At 38.9% G+C, this 17,856-nt stretch overlaps 1 protein-coding gene across 2 annotated transcripts in view; it reads left to right on the plus strand.

Annotated features, from left to right (window-relative positions):
* The window catches only part of LOC138945762 (ceramide transfer protein-like), a 37,786-nt gene that overhangs the window by 9,538 nt on the left and 10,392 nt on the right, over window positions 1–17,856 (plus strand). For both annotated transcript variants that reach the window (XM_070317275.1, XM_070317282.1), the window contains exons 2-8: window positions 3,466–3,582; window positions 4,095–4,202; window positions 7,046–7,178; window positions 7,479–7,577; window positions 7,971–8,125; window positions 10,630–10,722; window positions 12,465–12,551. In XM_070317275.1, the coding sequence (XP_070173376.1) occupies window positions 3,466–3,582; window positions 4,095–4,202; window positions 7,046–7,178; window positions 7,479–7,577; window positions 7,971–8,125; window positions 10,630–10,722; window positions 12,465–12,551 (792 nt within the window). The remainder of the gene's footprint in view (window positions 1–3,465; window positions 3,583–4,094; window positions 4,203–7,045; window positions 7,179–7,478; window positions 7,578–7,970; window positions 8,126–10,629; window positions 10,723–12,464; window positions 12,552–17,856) is intronic.

A 17,856-nucleotide genomic window follows, 5' to 3' on the forward strand; every position in this document is an offset into this window, starting at 1 on the left:
GATGGAGGTGCCCTGCTTCAGAGAATACCTTGGGTACGGGGGTCGACGTATGGAGCAATCATTGACACATACGTCCGATACCTGTCCAAATTCTCCAAACCCATTGTTGTTTTTGATGGCTACGATTCAGGACCCTCTACAAAGGATACCATGCACTTGCGAAGATCAGCGGGAAAAATGTGCGCCGAAATACGTTTTTGTGTGGACATGCCACTCCATGTTCGGAAAGACCTGTTTCTTGTCAACCCCAAGAACAAGCAACGGTTCATTCACTTTCTCAGCGACGCTCTGGAGGCACATTCCATCAGAACATTGCATGCCAAGGCTGATGCAGATGTCCTCATTGCAACCACAGCTGTGAAATGTGCACAGGAAACAGTGACTGTCGTCGTTGGAGACGACACAGATCTGCTTGTCCTCCTGATCTACCATGCTGACAGTTCAGCCTTTGACATCTTCTTCCAGCCAGAACAGAGAAGTACGTCAAAGAAAGCGAGGGTATGGAACATCCTCCAGGCAAAGTACGCCCTCGGGAATGCCTGTGAGCGTTTACTATTTGTTCATGCTGTGACAGGCTGTGACACAACTTCACGCCCTTTCGGAATTGGGAAGTCTGCTGTCATGAAGAGGGTTTTGAAAGACGCCGAGTTCTGTCAGAAAGGAGATGTGTTTCACCAGTCATCTACAAGAAAAGCTGTTTTCAAAGCTGGAGAAGAAGTTATGGTCAGCATGTATAACGGAAAGGCAGGAGAAAAGCTGAACGACCTCAGATACCGCCTGTTTTGTTCTAAAGTGGCAACTGGAACTTCCTTTGTTCAAGTGCATACCCTTCCACCCACTGCTGATAGTACCCACTACCACAGTTTGCGGGTGTACCTGCAGGTGCAGCAGTGGATGGGGAGAGAAGACCTTGACCCACAGGAATGGGGATGGAAACTACAGAAGGACCACTACGTCCCACAGACAACAGATCTTCCACCTGCACCTCACAGACTGCTGCATATCATCAAATGCAATTGTAAAACCGACTGTGACAGCCGAAGATGCAACTGCAGAAAACATGGTTTGGAGTGCACCTCTAGCTGTGGGCAGTGTCATGGCCTTTGCTGCTCAAACTCAACCACTCCCATGGACCCACTTGGTGATGAGGACAACGAAGAAGAGGATAGTGAGAGAGATGGACAGTAAATGCGCGCTTAACCTGTTTTAACCTGTTTAAATGAGCATTGCCAGAAAAAAAGACACGGACAATTCAGTAGTTTGATTTCATGAAACAAAAATCAGTAGCAAGAGACTGTTAACTATACTCTGCTCAGGTAATCGATAACCAGAGGCAAGAGTTCGCAAAGGATTTAAATCAGATTTACTCAAGATGAAAAATAGTGTAATTACCATGCATTTCAACTTGACATGTTTTGTGCTCATTTGAGAGAACACCATTTTCTTCAGCGACTGGAGGATAAGTGGTTTAGCATTACCAGTTTTATTCGACACCAGGAATACATTCAGGGCTGTTTGTGAACTACACTGTGTTTGTGAAAAAAACTTTGTGTGACAATGTCCTCATTGCCTTAATCGGCGATGCTGGTCAGTGACTCTGCCGTGAATTTTTTTTTTTTTTAATACGAACATTCCGATCCGGGCGGACTGACGAACGCACGGACGGACAGAGGGAACATTTGATATTTATCGTGTAAGGTAAGGGACTTTTGATATAAATTACAACTATTCCTGTTTAAAAAATGAAAGTGTGACACTTACAGAAAAAATACCACTCAGCAAAATGTGTATAACTTGAGCTGAAGATTGCATAACACGTTTTCTTGTGTTACTCTTTTGTTTGAAAAGCCACTGTCCTCGAAACTTCACAAAGTAAAGATGTAACATAGTACTACACACTGTAAAAAAAATTGAAACTCTTAGAATTTGTATGAGGTCAAGCTACTTTATCGCGTAGGATGACCGGACTATTGCGACCGGACAAGTTTTCTGAATCCGTCACACGCTTTTTTACACGTCACAGGAAACAACGCGGGGTCCAAAAATAACGAGAGACATGAAAGAACACCCTTCTAAGAAAAACTGAGTGCTTATTCTTCTGTGTAATGTTATGTTAACGAAGTTTTACGGAACAGAAGCACACAACTAACTTTCGATTTTGACTCAGAATCATGACAGAATGTTATTTCATTCAAACGACACAAACTTAGTTGTTGTGACAGAAACGCTATGAGAGTCATAGTGACGGAACTGTCACAGGAGACGTAGAAAACACACTGTTTCTATGTTTTAAAGAAAATAAATACATAAGTCAAGATACTTTATTGAAATATGAATAAATGTTTCTGTTGATGGTGTTTTTTTTTATTCTACAATCTCTTCCGTCACACTGACTTGTCACAAGAAACTGGAAAAGTGTTGTTTTTTCATGTAAAAATTTACTTCAGGATTTTCTTGTCTCTTTACACAAGTTAAATAAATGTTAGAAAACAAATGCTACATGGTTTGTCTGAAAAGTCTTTGTTGTTTTTTCTAGGAAGATTTGCAGAAAATCCAAAAATCTGTTTCTCGTGACGTGACATTTTCATGATGGCCATGCTTAAAATATATTACATTTGAACATTTCTTTTGACCATAATTCAAAAGAGTGTGTTGGATTTTGTACAAAAAGATATATTTCCATCTTGAAATTGGCATTTAAGGTAACAAAAAACAGCACTGAAGATGTTGTATGTCACGAGAAACAGATTTCAGAGCAGGACACAAAACACAAATTTATTCAGTTGGTTGAAAAACTGCAGGGTTAGTTTTAAAAAACATTAAAAGTACATTAATTAATAGTGTCAAAAATGCAAAAAAACAAGTATAAAACATAAAATGAAAATATAGTGTTCCATTTGGCACCTTTTGACTTTGGCCCACGTATACAACTGCACATTTCATTAATGAATTGTGTGGGCATAATTTGGTGCAGTAGCATTGTAAATGTAATTTTATTTATCTAAACACTTTGTTTGACTGAGATTTGAGCAACTTAAGTAGGCTGTCTTTAATAGTACCAGATGTGTGTAGGGTGGGCTGGGGGTCTGATTGTCAATGCATAATCAAGTGATATTCTATGAATACGTATTTTCTATGATTGTATTAAAATTATTGAAAATGTATACGTTTGTCTCTGTCTATGGATTCACTCGCTCTGTGTACCTGCAGTTAAATTCCAAAGCAGTGTCTGCCTAATTATGATGAATTATTTTCATGTAAAATGTATCTCTTGACATCAGGCATGTCAAGTTCTAAAGGACACTAATCAAACTGGTATTGACTCATTGAGAGATCTTTCTCTATACTGACCATCAGAGAACCAGCTCAGACTTTTGAAGCCTATCCATTTGAATGTTTCATTTTTACTGTTCCTGCTAATTTGTACATTAACTTGATTAAGTTGTCACTCTTTGTTGTCAACAGCCACATCAGTTTGACGAGTGTCGGTTTGACGTCAGTGTCAATGACAGTGTGTGGTACCTAAGAGGAGCCTCCCCTGAAGAACGGCAGCAATGGGTGGATTCCATAGAACATCACAAGGTTGGAACTGCGTTCTTTTTTAGACTCTGAAACAACTTTTATGAGTCCTGAGATTTCTTTGCTTTCCTGATTTGAGCATTGTTTTTTCTTTTAAGTTTTATAGATCTATGTATGTGAACATTTTGCTTGTGCGTGTTCGTTTTTGTTCTTGATTACATTTTATCTAAATCATTGTATTCTTACATGGATAAACAGATTAAACTAAGACAATATCCTGGTTTAGTATTCTCTTATTGAATCACGATACAGTAAAAAAAACTTTTAACCAGGTAATTACTGAAGCACAGAGATTACAGTCTTGTGTGTAGAATCGAGAAAATATAATCATATTGCTTCATAGAAATGTTATCTTTTATTTCTACTTAGTGGTAAATGATTCATGCAGGTATAGAATGCATAATATTTTAACACCAGTTCATTATTTTAAACGTCCCCATTGGGTTGTTGGAAACATGCCGCCTTCCTAAGTTTATTTGTGGCTGACACTGTTTCAATAGAGAGTGGTATTTCAGCAAGCAGAATCTGGGTATGGGAGCGAAAACAACCTTCGTCGCCATGGCTCCATAATGTCCTTGACCTCTGGTACCAGTCTGTCCACAGCCTCAGCATCATCCTTCAAGGTTTGTGGAATCTTATTGTTTGCTGCTCATGTATTTTAAGTTGTTGCAGCTTATATGTTCATTTCTGTCTGTGTTTCTTGTCAAGTTTTTGTTCTTGAAATTTTTTTAGTGTTTATTGAATTAACACATTGTCAATACCAAAAAAAATGCCAATATGATGTTGATAGATAAGATAAATTCTGTACACTCCCCCCTTCCTTCCCTCCCCCTCCCCCTCCCCCCTCCCTCCCCCTCCCTCTTCCAACCAAGTTGGTGATTCCATATATATATGTAGATGCCTCTCGTGTATGCATTAATATTGTTGAGTGACTGAAAAAGCTGAATAGTTTGCCACTTCTTCGTTTCATACTTTTATGCCTTTACCATGGTTCACTGCTCTTTACAATGTGATGCACACATTTGTGATCAATTCAGTCGCAGTTCAGATGAAACCCCCCCCCGCAGGTTAGGGGGAAGAATTTACCCGATGCTCCCCAGCATGTCGTAAGAGGCGACTAACGGATTCTGTTTTTCCTTTTACCCTTGTTGAGTGTTTCTTGTATAGAATATAGTCAATGTTTGTAAAGATTTTAGTCAAGCAGTATGTAAGAAATGTTAAGTCCTTTGTACTGGAAACTTGCATTCTCCCAGTAAGGTCATATATTGTACTACGTTGCAAGCCCCTGGAGCAATTTTTTGATTAGTGCTTTTGTGAACAAGAAACAATTAACAAGTGGCTCTATCCCATCCCCCCCCCCCCCCCCCCTTTCCCCGTCGCGATATAACCTTGAACGGTTGAAAACAACGTTAAACACCAAATAAAGAATGAAAGAAAGTTCAGATGAAAAATAAAAGTTTTGTTAAAAGAGGTAAATAAATGTACACTACAGGATTTGTTTAATGTTACAGGATAATGGCTGTAAATATCCTATTTTGATTGTTGGTATGCTCTCAATTGCCAGTAAATGGGCAGTTTATGAGCAGTGCCAAAATAACTTGTTTCATTACTAGGTCAGTGGGTGGTTGAATAACACATTGGTTAGATTTCAGTAATGTCTTGAGGCATGAATGCCTGATCAGGGCACATGACTTGATTTTTATGAGAACAGATTGGGAAGAGATTGATCTAGCTTTGCTGTAAGTAAAAAGCAGCTAAGAGTGAATAAGAATGGAGTGATTTGCTTGACTGAGTCTAACAAACAAGAATCCAAAGTAGTCTGGGAAAAGGAAGATTTCAACACTTAAAACTTATTGTAGTCTGAATATCTGAGCTCTTGTTTTTTGTGTGTAGAAACCCCGGGGTTGGAGGGGGTTTGAGTTGGCTATAGTTACGCTTTGGCTGATGAGTAACTCGCTTTGTTTTCCTTATTCATATAACTGCGAACTGTTCATTATAAAGTTTCAAAGCATTTGATTTAGAGCAGCCAAAAAGTAATGCATAATTCATTAATGTGGAAATGTTGATGACTCTGACAATTATATTCTCTTCACATGATCTGTTCATTTTTGTGCATAATCAGCTTGTCAACTGATGGAGAGAAACTGTTCCGCACTTTGAGTTATTCAGCAGTGCAATGATAGTTTCAGCATGTATTAACTAGGGTGCGACAATGAGATAGGAATACCCTGTATCTCATTCTCGCTGATCTGAAATCCTCATTTGTGTTGAAAGCTGAACATCTGAGGAAAACGTGTGTATGAACGTCGTACATCTTCTGTCGCTGTGCGTGACGGACAGTGATCATCTGTCATCAGACTGTCACTGGGGTCGCCCATCCTGAACAAACTGAAGAGAACACGTTACCTACTCACTCTCTTGTCTAGCACACCCTCGAGAAAACAGTGTTCAGTGCAGTAAACTTGGAGTTTGAGTGTGACAGAAAACCTTGTGTTTCAAGACCAGTCTTACTGAACGTTGCTTGCCTAGCTCAGGTCACCGAATTGAGTTATTTCTGTTTTGGGTGTTGTGAATTAAGACCTGACAAGTTTATAGCATCAGTTTGCAGTTCTTTCCAACTTGCAAAATAAAAAAATGTGTTATGATTGACTGTATTTGAGGATGCCATTGTCTGAATTTCAGTACTTTCTTTCACAACGTGACATGCTCTGTTAGCTTTCAGTTTAGCATTTGCATTTGCACAGAATCTTCAGGGTAGCTTGAAAGGGTGTATTGAGAAATACAGGGTGACAGAAAGGGAGACAGAGAAAAGAACAGAGCTGGAACAAAAGAAACAAATGGGTAATGCAGCCTCTCAGATTAAAAACGGTTACACGAAGGCCCGCTATGAACGCTTTAATCAAGAGTTTGAGGATGATTCTGACTGCACTGATGGCAGTGAAAGTGATAGTGAGCTGGAACATAGATGTGGTGTTTTTAGCAACACCGCCAGCGTTCAGTCATGGATGAGTGAAAGCTTGCCTCCACAGAGCAGTGGCCTGCAGAGATTAGGAGCTGTTGCAGGAGTGGACTCTCTTGGTCTGACAAGAATACTCAGTAGTGGACGTTTTGAGGAGTCGTACCAAAGTGCCAGAGAATTTCCACTCTCAGAACATTGTTACGAAAATGGTGGCCCTCAACATCTGTGTAGAAAACATGGTGTGGATTTCTGTGATGTTGATGAAAAGGTACAGAGAATCCCTGGACATGTTCTTTTGCTTTGTTTTCGTTGTTTCCAAATACGTTGTTAGGGTGTGTTAATAATAGACTCTGTTTTTTGTCACACACAACTTGAGGTCATTGATCAAATTAGGGTACTGAGTTGCACTTTTTTTTTATATTGCTGAATGCATTTACTATTTACTTAGTATTTTTGACACTTTAGGAGATTTTCTGTTAAACATGAGATCTGTTGTTGTTTTTGCAGAGAGGGCGAGGGCTGAAGGAGAAGCTGGCAGAAATGGAGACGTTCAGAGACATCCTGTGTCGACAGATTGACACGCTTCAGAGTTACTTTGACAGCTGTGCTTCTGCTGTACATCAGGGTGCAGCCCAGGATTGTGAGTAGGCTGGATTTGTGTGGCTGTGTGAGATTACTGGCTCTGTAGAAATGTAATTGAGCAGTTTTGTTGAAGAATGCATTTTTTACAGGGAAAACATGATTTTAATGCGTCAGCACTTTCTTCCTTTAACTAAAGTTGCATATTATACTGTACTCTTTTATTTTTCATCACAGCATATACTTGATTTCTCTTCTTTCAGGAAAGTTTATTTCTCTGAAGTCTAAGTTCCCTTTATAACTTATTGCTCCTTGAAATGTATGTCTGATATAATCTGAAGTCTTTGTTTTTATTTTTCAGTGCCTGATGAGATTGAAGATGACATTGATCTTGACCACAATTCTCCTGATATTCATTCCGCACATGTTGAGGGTCTGCGACTACGAGGCAAAGATCTTGGTGAGTGTTAGAATAGTTTGCCTTGGTTAATACAAATACATGTTCTGAAGTGGCTAATTAGCCATGTACCCATGAGGGCAGTACAATATAAACTGATATAAGTTATAACCCTTCTTTTCTCTTTTTTTTTTTTTTTTTTTTTTCATTCAAAGCAGAGATTTGATGTATGTGTGTTTGTACAATATGACTTTAGATGTCATATTCACATGTAATACTGATAAGAACTGAAGTCTGAGAATACTGCAATATTTGATTATTATGAATCAATGTGTTGTCTGTTTAGAGCATACATTTTATTTGCATAAAACCCAGTTAGTTTGAAAAGAATGGAGAAAGTGTTCTTGTTGATACAGGAAGAGATATATATTATTTGTTCTTGTTTGATCCATCCAGAGTCCATACTGAAACAACATGGAGGTCACTCGGTGGACTTCAAGGGCGAGGCCTTCACCTTCAAGGCCACCACCGCTGGTATCGTAGCCACCCTGTCTCACTGTATCGACCTCATGTCCCAACGGGAGGAGGCCTGGAAGAAACGGCTTGAGAGAGTAGGTTAACATTGTTGGTCACTATTGAATGAAACTTTTGTGGGTGTCTCGAAGTGCCTCTAATCCAAATTTGTGTGGAAGCTGAGCAAGTATACAATCATCCTGAACTCAGGTCAAAAATGAGTTACTTCCCTTCGGATCTCATTCTATCCCTGACAGGATGCCTTTGTTTTCCTTTGGAGAGGAAATCGATTTTTAAAAAAAAAAATTTCTACATATTTAGATCTTTTCGTAATGTGTTAAGGATATAAGCAGATTCGCGATCGTCGATAATGATTTTTCATGGTGTTGTGTAATTTTTAGATTACAAAGGAATTGATATGTAAGACAGTTTCAAGCGAGCTATCTTTCGCGGATGTATTTACTGTGCAAACAACTCTAAATTGTCACGTGATAATCAACTTTGGCTTCGACGCGCGCCGGAGCAGACGATTTTTTCTGTAACCAGTTGAGAGTGATGCAACCATATATCACGGTCTCCTTCCGACAGCAGTCTCAAAATTTCGACTTGTTTTGACCTTAGAACGATGTCTTTATCATAACTGTGAAGAACAGAACGGAGATCACTGTCGAAGTCGGCCAATCTGCAATCATTTTTGTCTCGCGAACACTGATCTCAAATTTAGATCAGTGCTCGCGAAAAACATATGGGAGATAACTCTGTATTCTTGTTTTGATAGATTCGCGCAATAATTCAGCATGCTGTCAGAGAGAAACTGGCGATAGCCGTAGACCGATGATTATCAGAATGGTATACAATGCGAAAAACAGTGTGTCCATGAGCAAACAGCGTTTTCTAGTTCATTGATGACAAAAGTCAGTGCGTTCTAAACCCATGATGGCTTCATTCGTAGGTGAAACCATGATCACAAGTGTGTACTAGCTTATGCCTTGTAAAGTTATGTATTCCCCTGATATTCTTCCATCAACAAGAGCAAAAAGAGAATGTCATTTATGAATTCTTGTGTTCCCATTTTGGGGGATGACTGAATTTAGGTTCCATTTTATTTTTGTTCTAAAGTGCCCTACGACTCTTAACACTTTTGAAGAGAGTCTTAGGGACGGAAGAGCTAGGAACATGGGGGGGGGGGGGGGGGGGGTGAGTAGGGGAGGGGATTGGTTGCTTGTTGTGATTTGTCTTGTTGTAAGGTGTATCTGTCAGTTAAGTTTATATTTGAATCATTTTGTGAGTCACAAATGTTTTGTGACATATTTTATGTATCTGTGCACAGAAGGGTAAACTTTATGGACCATTTAAAAAGTGTGTTTTTTGACTGACATGCGAAGCAAAAGTGAGTCTATGTACTCACCCGAGTCGTCCGTCCGTCCGGACGTCCGGACGTCCGTCCGTCCGTCCGGAAAACTTTAACGTTGGATATTTCTTGGACACTATTCAGTCTATCAGTACCAAATTTGGCAAGATGGTGTATGATGACAAGGCCCCAAAAAACATACATAGCATCTTGACCTTGCTTCAAGGTCAAGGTCGCAGGGGCCATAAATGTTGCCTAAAAAACAGCTATTTTTCACATTTTTCCCATTTTCTCTGAAGATTTTGAGATTCAATACCTCACCTATATATGATATATAGGGCAAAGTAAGCCCCATCTTTTGATACCAGTTTGGTTTACCTTGCTTCAAGGTCAAGGTCACAGGAGCTCTTCAAAGTTGGATTGTATACATATTTTGAAGTGACCTTGACCCTGAACTATGGAAGATAACTGTTTCAAACTTAAAAATTATGTGGGGCACATGTTATGCTTTCATCATGAGACACATTTGGTCACATATGATCAAGGTCAAGGTCACCTTGACCCTTATGAAATGTGACCAAAATAAGGTAGTGAACCACTAAAAGTAACCATATCTCATGGTAGAAAGAGCCAATAAGCACCATTGTACTTCCTATGTCTTGAATTAACAGCTTTGTGTTGCATGACCTTGGATGACCTTGACCTTGTTGGTAGGAAAAATGTGTAAAGCAGTTCTTAGTGTATGATGTCATTGCTGTAAAGGTCAAGGTCAAGCATGTGAGTCGTATGGGCTTTGCCCTTCTTGTTTATTTATTTTTTTACATTACTCTTGTGAATCATGTTAAGTTTAATATGTTGGTGACTTGTTTGTTCATCTGTGGCCAGAAGGGTATTTTGAGCGGACTTGGATCAGTCAGCTTCAACTAGAATCTTATAATGTTTTGCCCCTTTTCTATGGTAATTACTCCCTTTCCAAAATGAATACTGTACCAAGCAAAAGATTTTGACTATATTCAAAATCTTTATTATATTATATACTGAACAGGTTCAGGTGTTGTAACATATGCAGCAAAACTGAACAGTACACGAGAGCAAAGATAAACTTGTTTTTTAATTTCGTTTTCATTGCGTATCTTTTGACATGTGTCCTGTCTTCCCTTTCACGTTCCCCTGAAAATGTATTGTGAAGTGATTTGAATGCATCATATTTCACACAAAAGTTTATTAAAATTTTCAACGTGTTGTTTGCAGGAGGTAGACAGGAGGAAGAAGTACGAAGAAGCCTACAAGGCGGCAGCAACATCAGACAAAAAACTCCACGTTGTAGGGGGCCCCGATTACGAGGTGAGATGTGTGTTTTTTGTTTGCATGCTGTGTTTTCCTTAGTTTGAGGGTACCTTGGTTCTCCTGTAAATGGTCTTGTAAATCACCACAGATATGTTCAGGCTTTTACATAGGATAAAAGCTCCCTTCCACTTGGACTCAAACTGACACCTCTTAATGCAGGGCCGCTCACAAGAAATAACGGTTTTAGGCGTGACGAAAAAAAGAACAGGGCCTGAGTACGATGATAAATACAAGACTTATTTTACGACCATTTGAAAAATACATACATCCCCCGTGGCTGCCCGCATAACGAAATCGTTTTTCTCGTGTTTTGAACTTGCCAGTGTTACCGCACAGAGCAGAGTCCGTCCCGCACTTTGCTTTGTGTACATCACGTGGCCACCCAAACACCCGCACAACGCAACATTTTCATGAGAAAAACTCATTTATTTGTTTGCTTTGTCACTATTACACATTTATATCCACATTTACCACTAAAACACCAAGTCGTAGACTTTAATTTGCAAGTGAATCGTATTCATACAAAATAACGTTATCACGAGAAGAACAAAGGGAAGACACTCTATTATGCAAACATGTTCCGAGCTCAACTGTCCCGCTCGAACCGTGTAGATCTATTTTTGCGGGCACCCCCCGAAGAAATGCAGCCTCATCGGCTTCCACCTGCAATATATTCGTTTTCATTAGGAATGTGACGCCCTGTTCTTCGTCAGGTCACACCTATCTCGAAAACTAAGCGTCGCACAGAACCAGCGCCCCTCCATTATATGTACATGTGAATCTGTGAAAAAAATTCAGCAACAAATAAGAAGAAAAAATTAAATTAAACAAGAAATTCCTCCGAGGTAGGAAAAACACCCCCGTCCTTACCATTCTCACTGCCACCAACTGAGAAGGTTATTTCCCTTTGACCATTAATATGTCCCTCTATAAGTCCTTGTAGAATCTTAATCCACCAATAACTCCCTAACCGTGTGTTTGACTGGTCCCAATTTTTGTAAGGACCGTCTCAGGAATGTATAGAACCTGTTCACCAAGTTTGGTGACGATCGGTCCGTTCATTCTTGAGATCTATATGCGAACACAAACACACAAACAAACAAACAAACAAACACATCGACCGAATCCTATACACACCCCTAAACCGGGGGTGTAAAAACCAAAATGATGACAAATAAAACCAGCTCTGGACAGAATTTTGGCAAGTCTACAAGGGGAAGGCTGCTCTTCCCATGTAAAAGCCTGGGCAGATCTGCGGGGGTTTACACATTAGATTACACAGGGAAGGAAGGTATCTTTAAAATTTGAATATATTTTCTGTTGGAAATTAAAGACTGCTCCATCTTTATTCAAGTTTGACAGGTAAGGTAGATATTTGCATGAGACTTTTTTCTTTTTTTTTAACGATGTATGAGGTCTTATTCTAAACGCAAGTCTTTTCACATGTCATCACAACCAGTTTCATGCATATTGCTCAGTATTTGCTTGTTTATGGCTGTGTCGGTTGTACTGTATCATCACGTTGTGAGTGTCGGAATTTTCTCCTTTCATTTTCTTTTTCACATTCTCCTTTGCTGCAGTTGTGTTATTTGGTAAAATTCTCAATGTTAGGCCTGACAAATTATCAGTCACATTTTCTCTCTTTTGTTGTTTAGTCATTGGTAGCTGGCAGTCGAGTTTTCGGGTGCTACCGTATTTAGATTAAAAAAAGTTGACGTAACGTTTGTTTTGCATGACAGGAAGGCCCACACTGCATGATCACTGAAGATGAATTCTACGATGCTGTGGATGCTACCTTGGATAAACTGGAAAAAGAAGAAGAAAAGGTGAACAGAATTGCTTTGAAATGAAGATGAAAGAAGAACGAAAGAAATGTCAGCCTGGGTGTGATTTTTGAGTCACTTGAGAAAAAGTGACTCTATGTAATCGGTCAGTGTTAGTCTGTCCGGCCGGCCGTCCGGCCGGCCGTCCGTAGACACCACCTTAACATTGGACTTTTCTCGGAAACTATCAAAGCGATCGGGCTCATATTTTGTTTAGTCGTGACCTCCAATGACCTCTACACTTTAACGATGGTTTCGTTGACCTTTGACCTTTTTCAAGGTCACAGGTCAGCGTCAAAGGAAAAATTAGACATTTTATATCTTTTCTCGGAAACTATCAAAGCGATCGGGCTCATATTTTGTTTAGTCGTGACCTCCAATGACCTCTACACTTTAACGATGGTTTCGTTGACCTTTGACCTTTTTCAAGGTCACAGGTCAGCGTCAAAGGAAAAATTAGACATTTTATATCTTTGACAAAGTTCATCGGATGTGATTGAAACTTTGTAGGATTATTCTTTACATCAAAGTATTTACATCTGTAGCCTTTTACGAACGTTATCAGAAAAACAAGGGAGATAACTAGCCTTTTCTGTTCGGCAACACACAACTTAACGTTGGGCTTTTCTCGGAAACTATAAAAGTGACCGGGCTCAAATTTTATGTGAACGTGACTCATTGTGTTGTGAATAGCAATTTCTTCCTGTCCATCTGATGCCTCATATAATATTCAGAACTGCGAAAGTGACTCGATCGAGCGTTTGCTCTTCTTGTTTAAAATGTGTGGTGTTGTGGCAAATCAGTTTATATTCACGTAAGTATTTTTTTTTCAGGCCATTTTAATTTTTTTATTTTGTTGTTGTAATTTTATGCTGTAGGTATTTAGTAACAACAGCTTGGAAGAGATGTAAATGCGTCTGTAATTATTAATCAGCACATGTTGAGCTTCAAGCAGTCTTGTTGGACGAGGAGCAGGGGAGGTAATTGATAATAATAATAATAATAATAATAATAACTGGACATTTTTAAGTGCCTAACCTATGGCTCTAGGCCCTTTACAAAAGAACATATATGTACAGAATAGAACAATTAAAAGTACAACCTACATAAAACAAATTAATCATACAGACACAAATCACCACATGTACTGTTCGCACAATAATCATATATATGCAATACACACTATATTATATATACAAACATACACAGCTAACACTCTCAACAATCATAACAACTGTATGGGAGAGGAGTATGTGCAGAAATGGAATGAAGAAGACATTAGGCCAGGTTGGTGTAATATTCTTTCTTTCTTTCTTTCTTTCTTTGGTGTTTAACGTCGTTTTCAACCACGAAGGTTATATCGCGACGAGGGAAAGAGGGGAGATGGGATAGGGGAAAGGGGGGAGATGGGATAGAGCCACTTGTTAAGTGTTTCTTGTTCACAAAAGCACTAATAAAAAAATTGCTCCACTGCCCTTACCCAAATGCAGTATACTTATTTTGTACTGCAGGAGGTACAATTTTGGTACGTTTGCAGCACATTTAAGGTACGTACTGAAAATGTACCAAATTGGAACCGTGCTGAAACTATGCTGAAAAGATACCAAAAATATACCTCCAAGTACTGAAAACGTACTTCCCTTTTCAAAGTATCAACATGTACTGAAAATATACTGAATATGTGCTGTTAACATGCACACCATGAAAGTTTTAGGGCAAATGCTAGCATTTGTAAATAAGAAAAACTGAGAAAAGTCAAAACAATTTGCAGTGGCAATCTTCAGCTTTTAATATCCGAAAAATAACAATGCATTCACATGAATCCATGTGTATATCTATATCTATATATGCACACACACAATGCAAATTTAAAACAAATAGTGTTCAACTTTACAGAAAAATATGTATTAACTTTTACACCTGCATGCAAGCATACCACAACCATACTGCAAATGTACCACAAATATACTGCAACTGTACTGATTAATTGCTGCTTTGGAGACATACCTCACAGATACTGAAAGCATACTAATAATATACTGCCATAGAAGTTAAAGAATATACCATAAGTATACTGATTATGTACTGCTGCAGAAGTATACTAAAAGTATACTAATAATATACTTCTCTAGAGGTTTAAGAAAAATTGCCACAGAAAAAAGAATGTACTATAAGTATACTGATTATGTACTGCTGCAGAGGTATACCAAAAATGTACTAAAAGTATACCAATAATATACTTCCCCAGAGGTTTAAGAAAAATTGCCACAGAAAAAAGAATGTACCATTAGTATACTGATTATGTACTGCTGCAGAGGTATACCAAAAATGTACTAAAAGTATACCAATAATATACTTCCCCAGAGGTTTAAGAAAAATTGCCACAGAAAAAAGAATGTACCATTAGTATACTGATTATGTACTGCTGCAGAGGTATACCAAAAATGTACTAAAAGTATACCAATAATATACTTCCCCAGAGGTTTATAAAAATAGCCACAGAAAAAAGGGGGTGGGGGTGGAGGGAGAGGGGGTGGGGGGAGGGAGGGAGAGGGGGTGGGGGAAGGGGGGTGGGGGGGGGGGGGAGATAGAAAGGAAAAAAATATATGTCAGTACACAAAAAAATAACCCTCATCAAAGTTTCCATACCATAGAACATGGGTGGAGATCACATAAAGACACCACAGACAAAATATGACTAGAACTCTCATACCAATAATAGGAGAGAAACAATTTGATGTACATACAACAGAACGTGACTAGATAAACGCATGACTAGAAATCACAAACCAATTTTAGGAGAGAAACAATTTGATGTACATACAACAGAACGTGACTAGATAAAAATATACCACAGAGAAAAAAAAAACAGATCTAAAAGAAAATAAAGTCTGTCCATACATCCAAACAACCATAGGTCCTGGCACATGGCACAATAATATATTATATCAGGACGTAAAAGTTACTTCGAATTCTTAGCTTTACAAATGGCTGCTGACAGCTAAGCTTGCTCCGCAGCACCGTCCTAATCCTCGCCGACGAGCTGCCCTCATTGCTTGCCACGGTGTAAGCTGAAATGATATATTCAGCAGGTTCAGACAAAATTATAATTCAAATTAAAGCCTGCAAGAACAAGAAGAGCAAACGCTCGATCGAGTCACTTTCGCAGTTCTGAATATTATATGAGGCATCAGATGGACAGGAAGAAATTGCTATTCACAACACAATGAGTCACGTTCACATAAAATTTGAGCCCGGTCACTTTTATAGTTTCCGAGAAAAGCCCAACGTTAAGTTGTGTGTTGCCGAACAGAAAAGGCTAGTTATCTCCCTTGTTTTTCTGATAACGTTCGTAAAAGGCTACAGATGTAAATACTTTGATGTAAAGAATAATCCTACAAAGTTTCAATCACATCCGATGAACTTTGTCAAAGATATAAAATGTCTAATTTTTCCTTTGACGCTGACCTGTGACCTTGAAAAAGGTCAAAGGTCAACGAAACCATCGTTAAAGTGTAGAGGTCATTGGAGGTCACGACTAAACAAAATATGAGCCCGATCGCTTTGATAGTTTCCGAGAAAAGTCCAACGTTATGGTGGTGTCTACGGACGGCCGGCCGGCCGGCCAGACTAACACTGACCGATTACATAGAGTCACTTTTTCTCAAGTGACTCAAAAATATTAATATCCATCCAAACCTCTGTACTTGAAGTCTTTTCTTTAACTTTACCAGCAGAATACCACTTGTGCAATTAATTAATATGAATGCATCTCTGTCTGCTTCAGATCCGGGATGTTCCCCCGGACAAGATTTTTAACTTTTTAAAAGAGATCAAGATTTTTTTTATAAGATTGTAAGTACCAGAAGTGATAGTGATTAATTTTTAGAACCTTCTTTTACAGTGATAGATCTGAATTTTTTGTTTGTTTGTTTAACGCCCAGCCGATCACGAAGGGCCATATCAGGGCGGTGCTGCTTTGACATTTAACGTGCGCCACACACAAGACAGAAGTCGCAGTATGCGAATGCTTGCAACAAAATTCACAAATGGCTAAGCAAGTCACGTGGACAACATCCGAGTCATAACGGAGTGGTACCCAGGCATCAGTACTTGGCTAGTTACGCTATGTTCATTATTGATTGTCGAGGGATAAGTGAACATTTTGGATGCTTGTCATTTTGTTGTTGAGCATAGCAGCTTTTGGCTTGGCGTAGCAATGACTGCAAAATCGGAGCATGCTACGCCAAACATTGTAGCAGTTGGCAGGTATGCAGCTATCATACCTAACATACCTTGTGTAGCATAGCTGGCCATCAGCTCCCCCTCCAGCTCGCGCTGTCTTGCCTCCAGGCTAGTCAGTAGTGACCTTGGCCTGCAGGTCCTTGACCTGCTCCCTCAGTGCAGCTGCATTCGCCTTGCAGGCTTCAGTGCAGGCCAGGTTCTGTGGTTTAGAACTGAAAAAAAGAATACCAATTATGCACATGTATAAATAAAAAATGTTACTAAAGCATTAACCAAAACTGTTGGCACTTAAAAAGTGAGCAGACACAGCATAATTTTGTTGGGGAATAATTAAATAAATCCATAAACAAAAAGACTGCCAACGTTCCAAAATTCAGAATCAAAATCCAAGAACGGTAGTTTGTTGTAATTTAATATATATTTGTGAATGTATTGTTTTGTCAATAACAAACGTTCCAACAAACTTACCTTTCTTGTTTTTTGATAGGGAATAATTAGTTACCTGATCTCGGCGCCTTAGCCGCTACTGTTGCACGCGGTGTTGGTGCACCATCGAGGTCATATGAAGGCTAAAACAAAAAAATCCCATAGCAACACGTGAGAACATTCAACTTTCAAGGCTTTTGAAAAAAAGACACTAGCTGCTATTAGGATCTGCTCTAAATGTCACATGCACAGAAATGATCAGGCTTCAAGCAAAGAATGAAGCAATAAACTAACTGGCAACACTCGCTGCAAATTGAGGAACATTTGTCGTGGTGACTGGCGACGCTGACTCTAGCGACGCCAACTGCATAGCTAATATAAATAAAACAAATATAGATTTGCTTATTTGCTACTCTTCACTGCGCACATGTATCCAGGGGATACTTGAAAAAAAACCAGCATAGTACTCAGTAATAGTAGTTATTATTACTTTTGTCTAATAAAGTAATACTAATAGTAAATAACTTAATATACAATTCAACATTTGATTATTTTAGTTTAACTTTGAAGAGAAACAATTAGTTAAACTTGCTAATTTTCAAATACTAAATGTATGGAAGGAAATAATTGGTTGGCA

This window comes from Littorina saxatilis, linkage group LG1, assembly GCF_037325665.1.
Source record: "Littorina saxatilis isolate snail1 linkage group LG1, US_GU_Lsax_2.0, whole genome shotgun sequence".
NCBI classification, from domain to species: Eukaryota; Metazoa; Mollusca; class Gastropoda; order Littorinimorpha; family Littorinidae; genus Littorina; species Littorina saxatilis.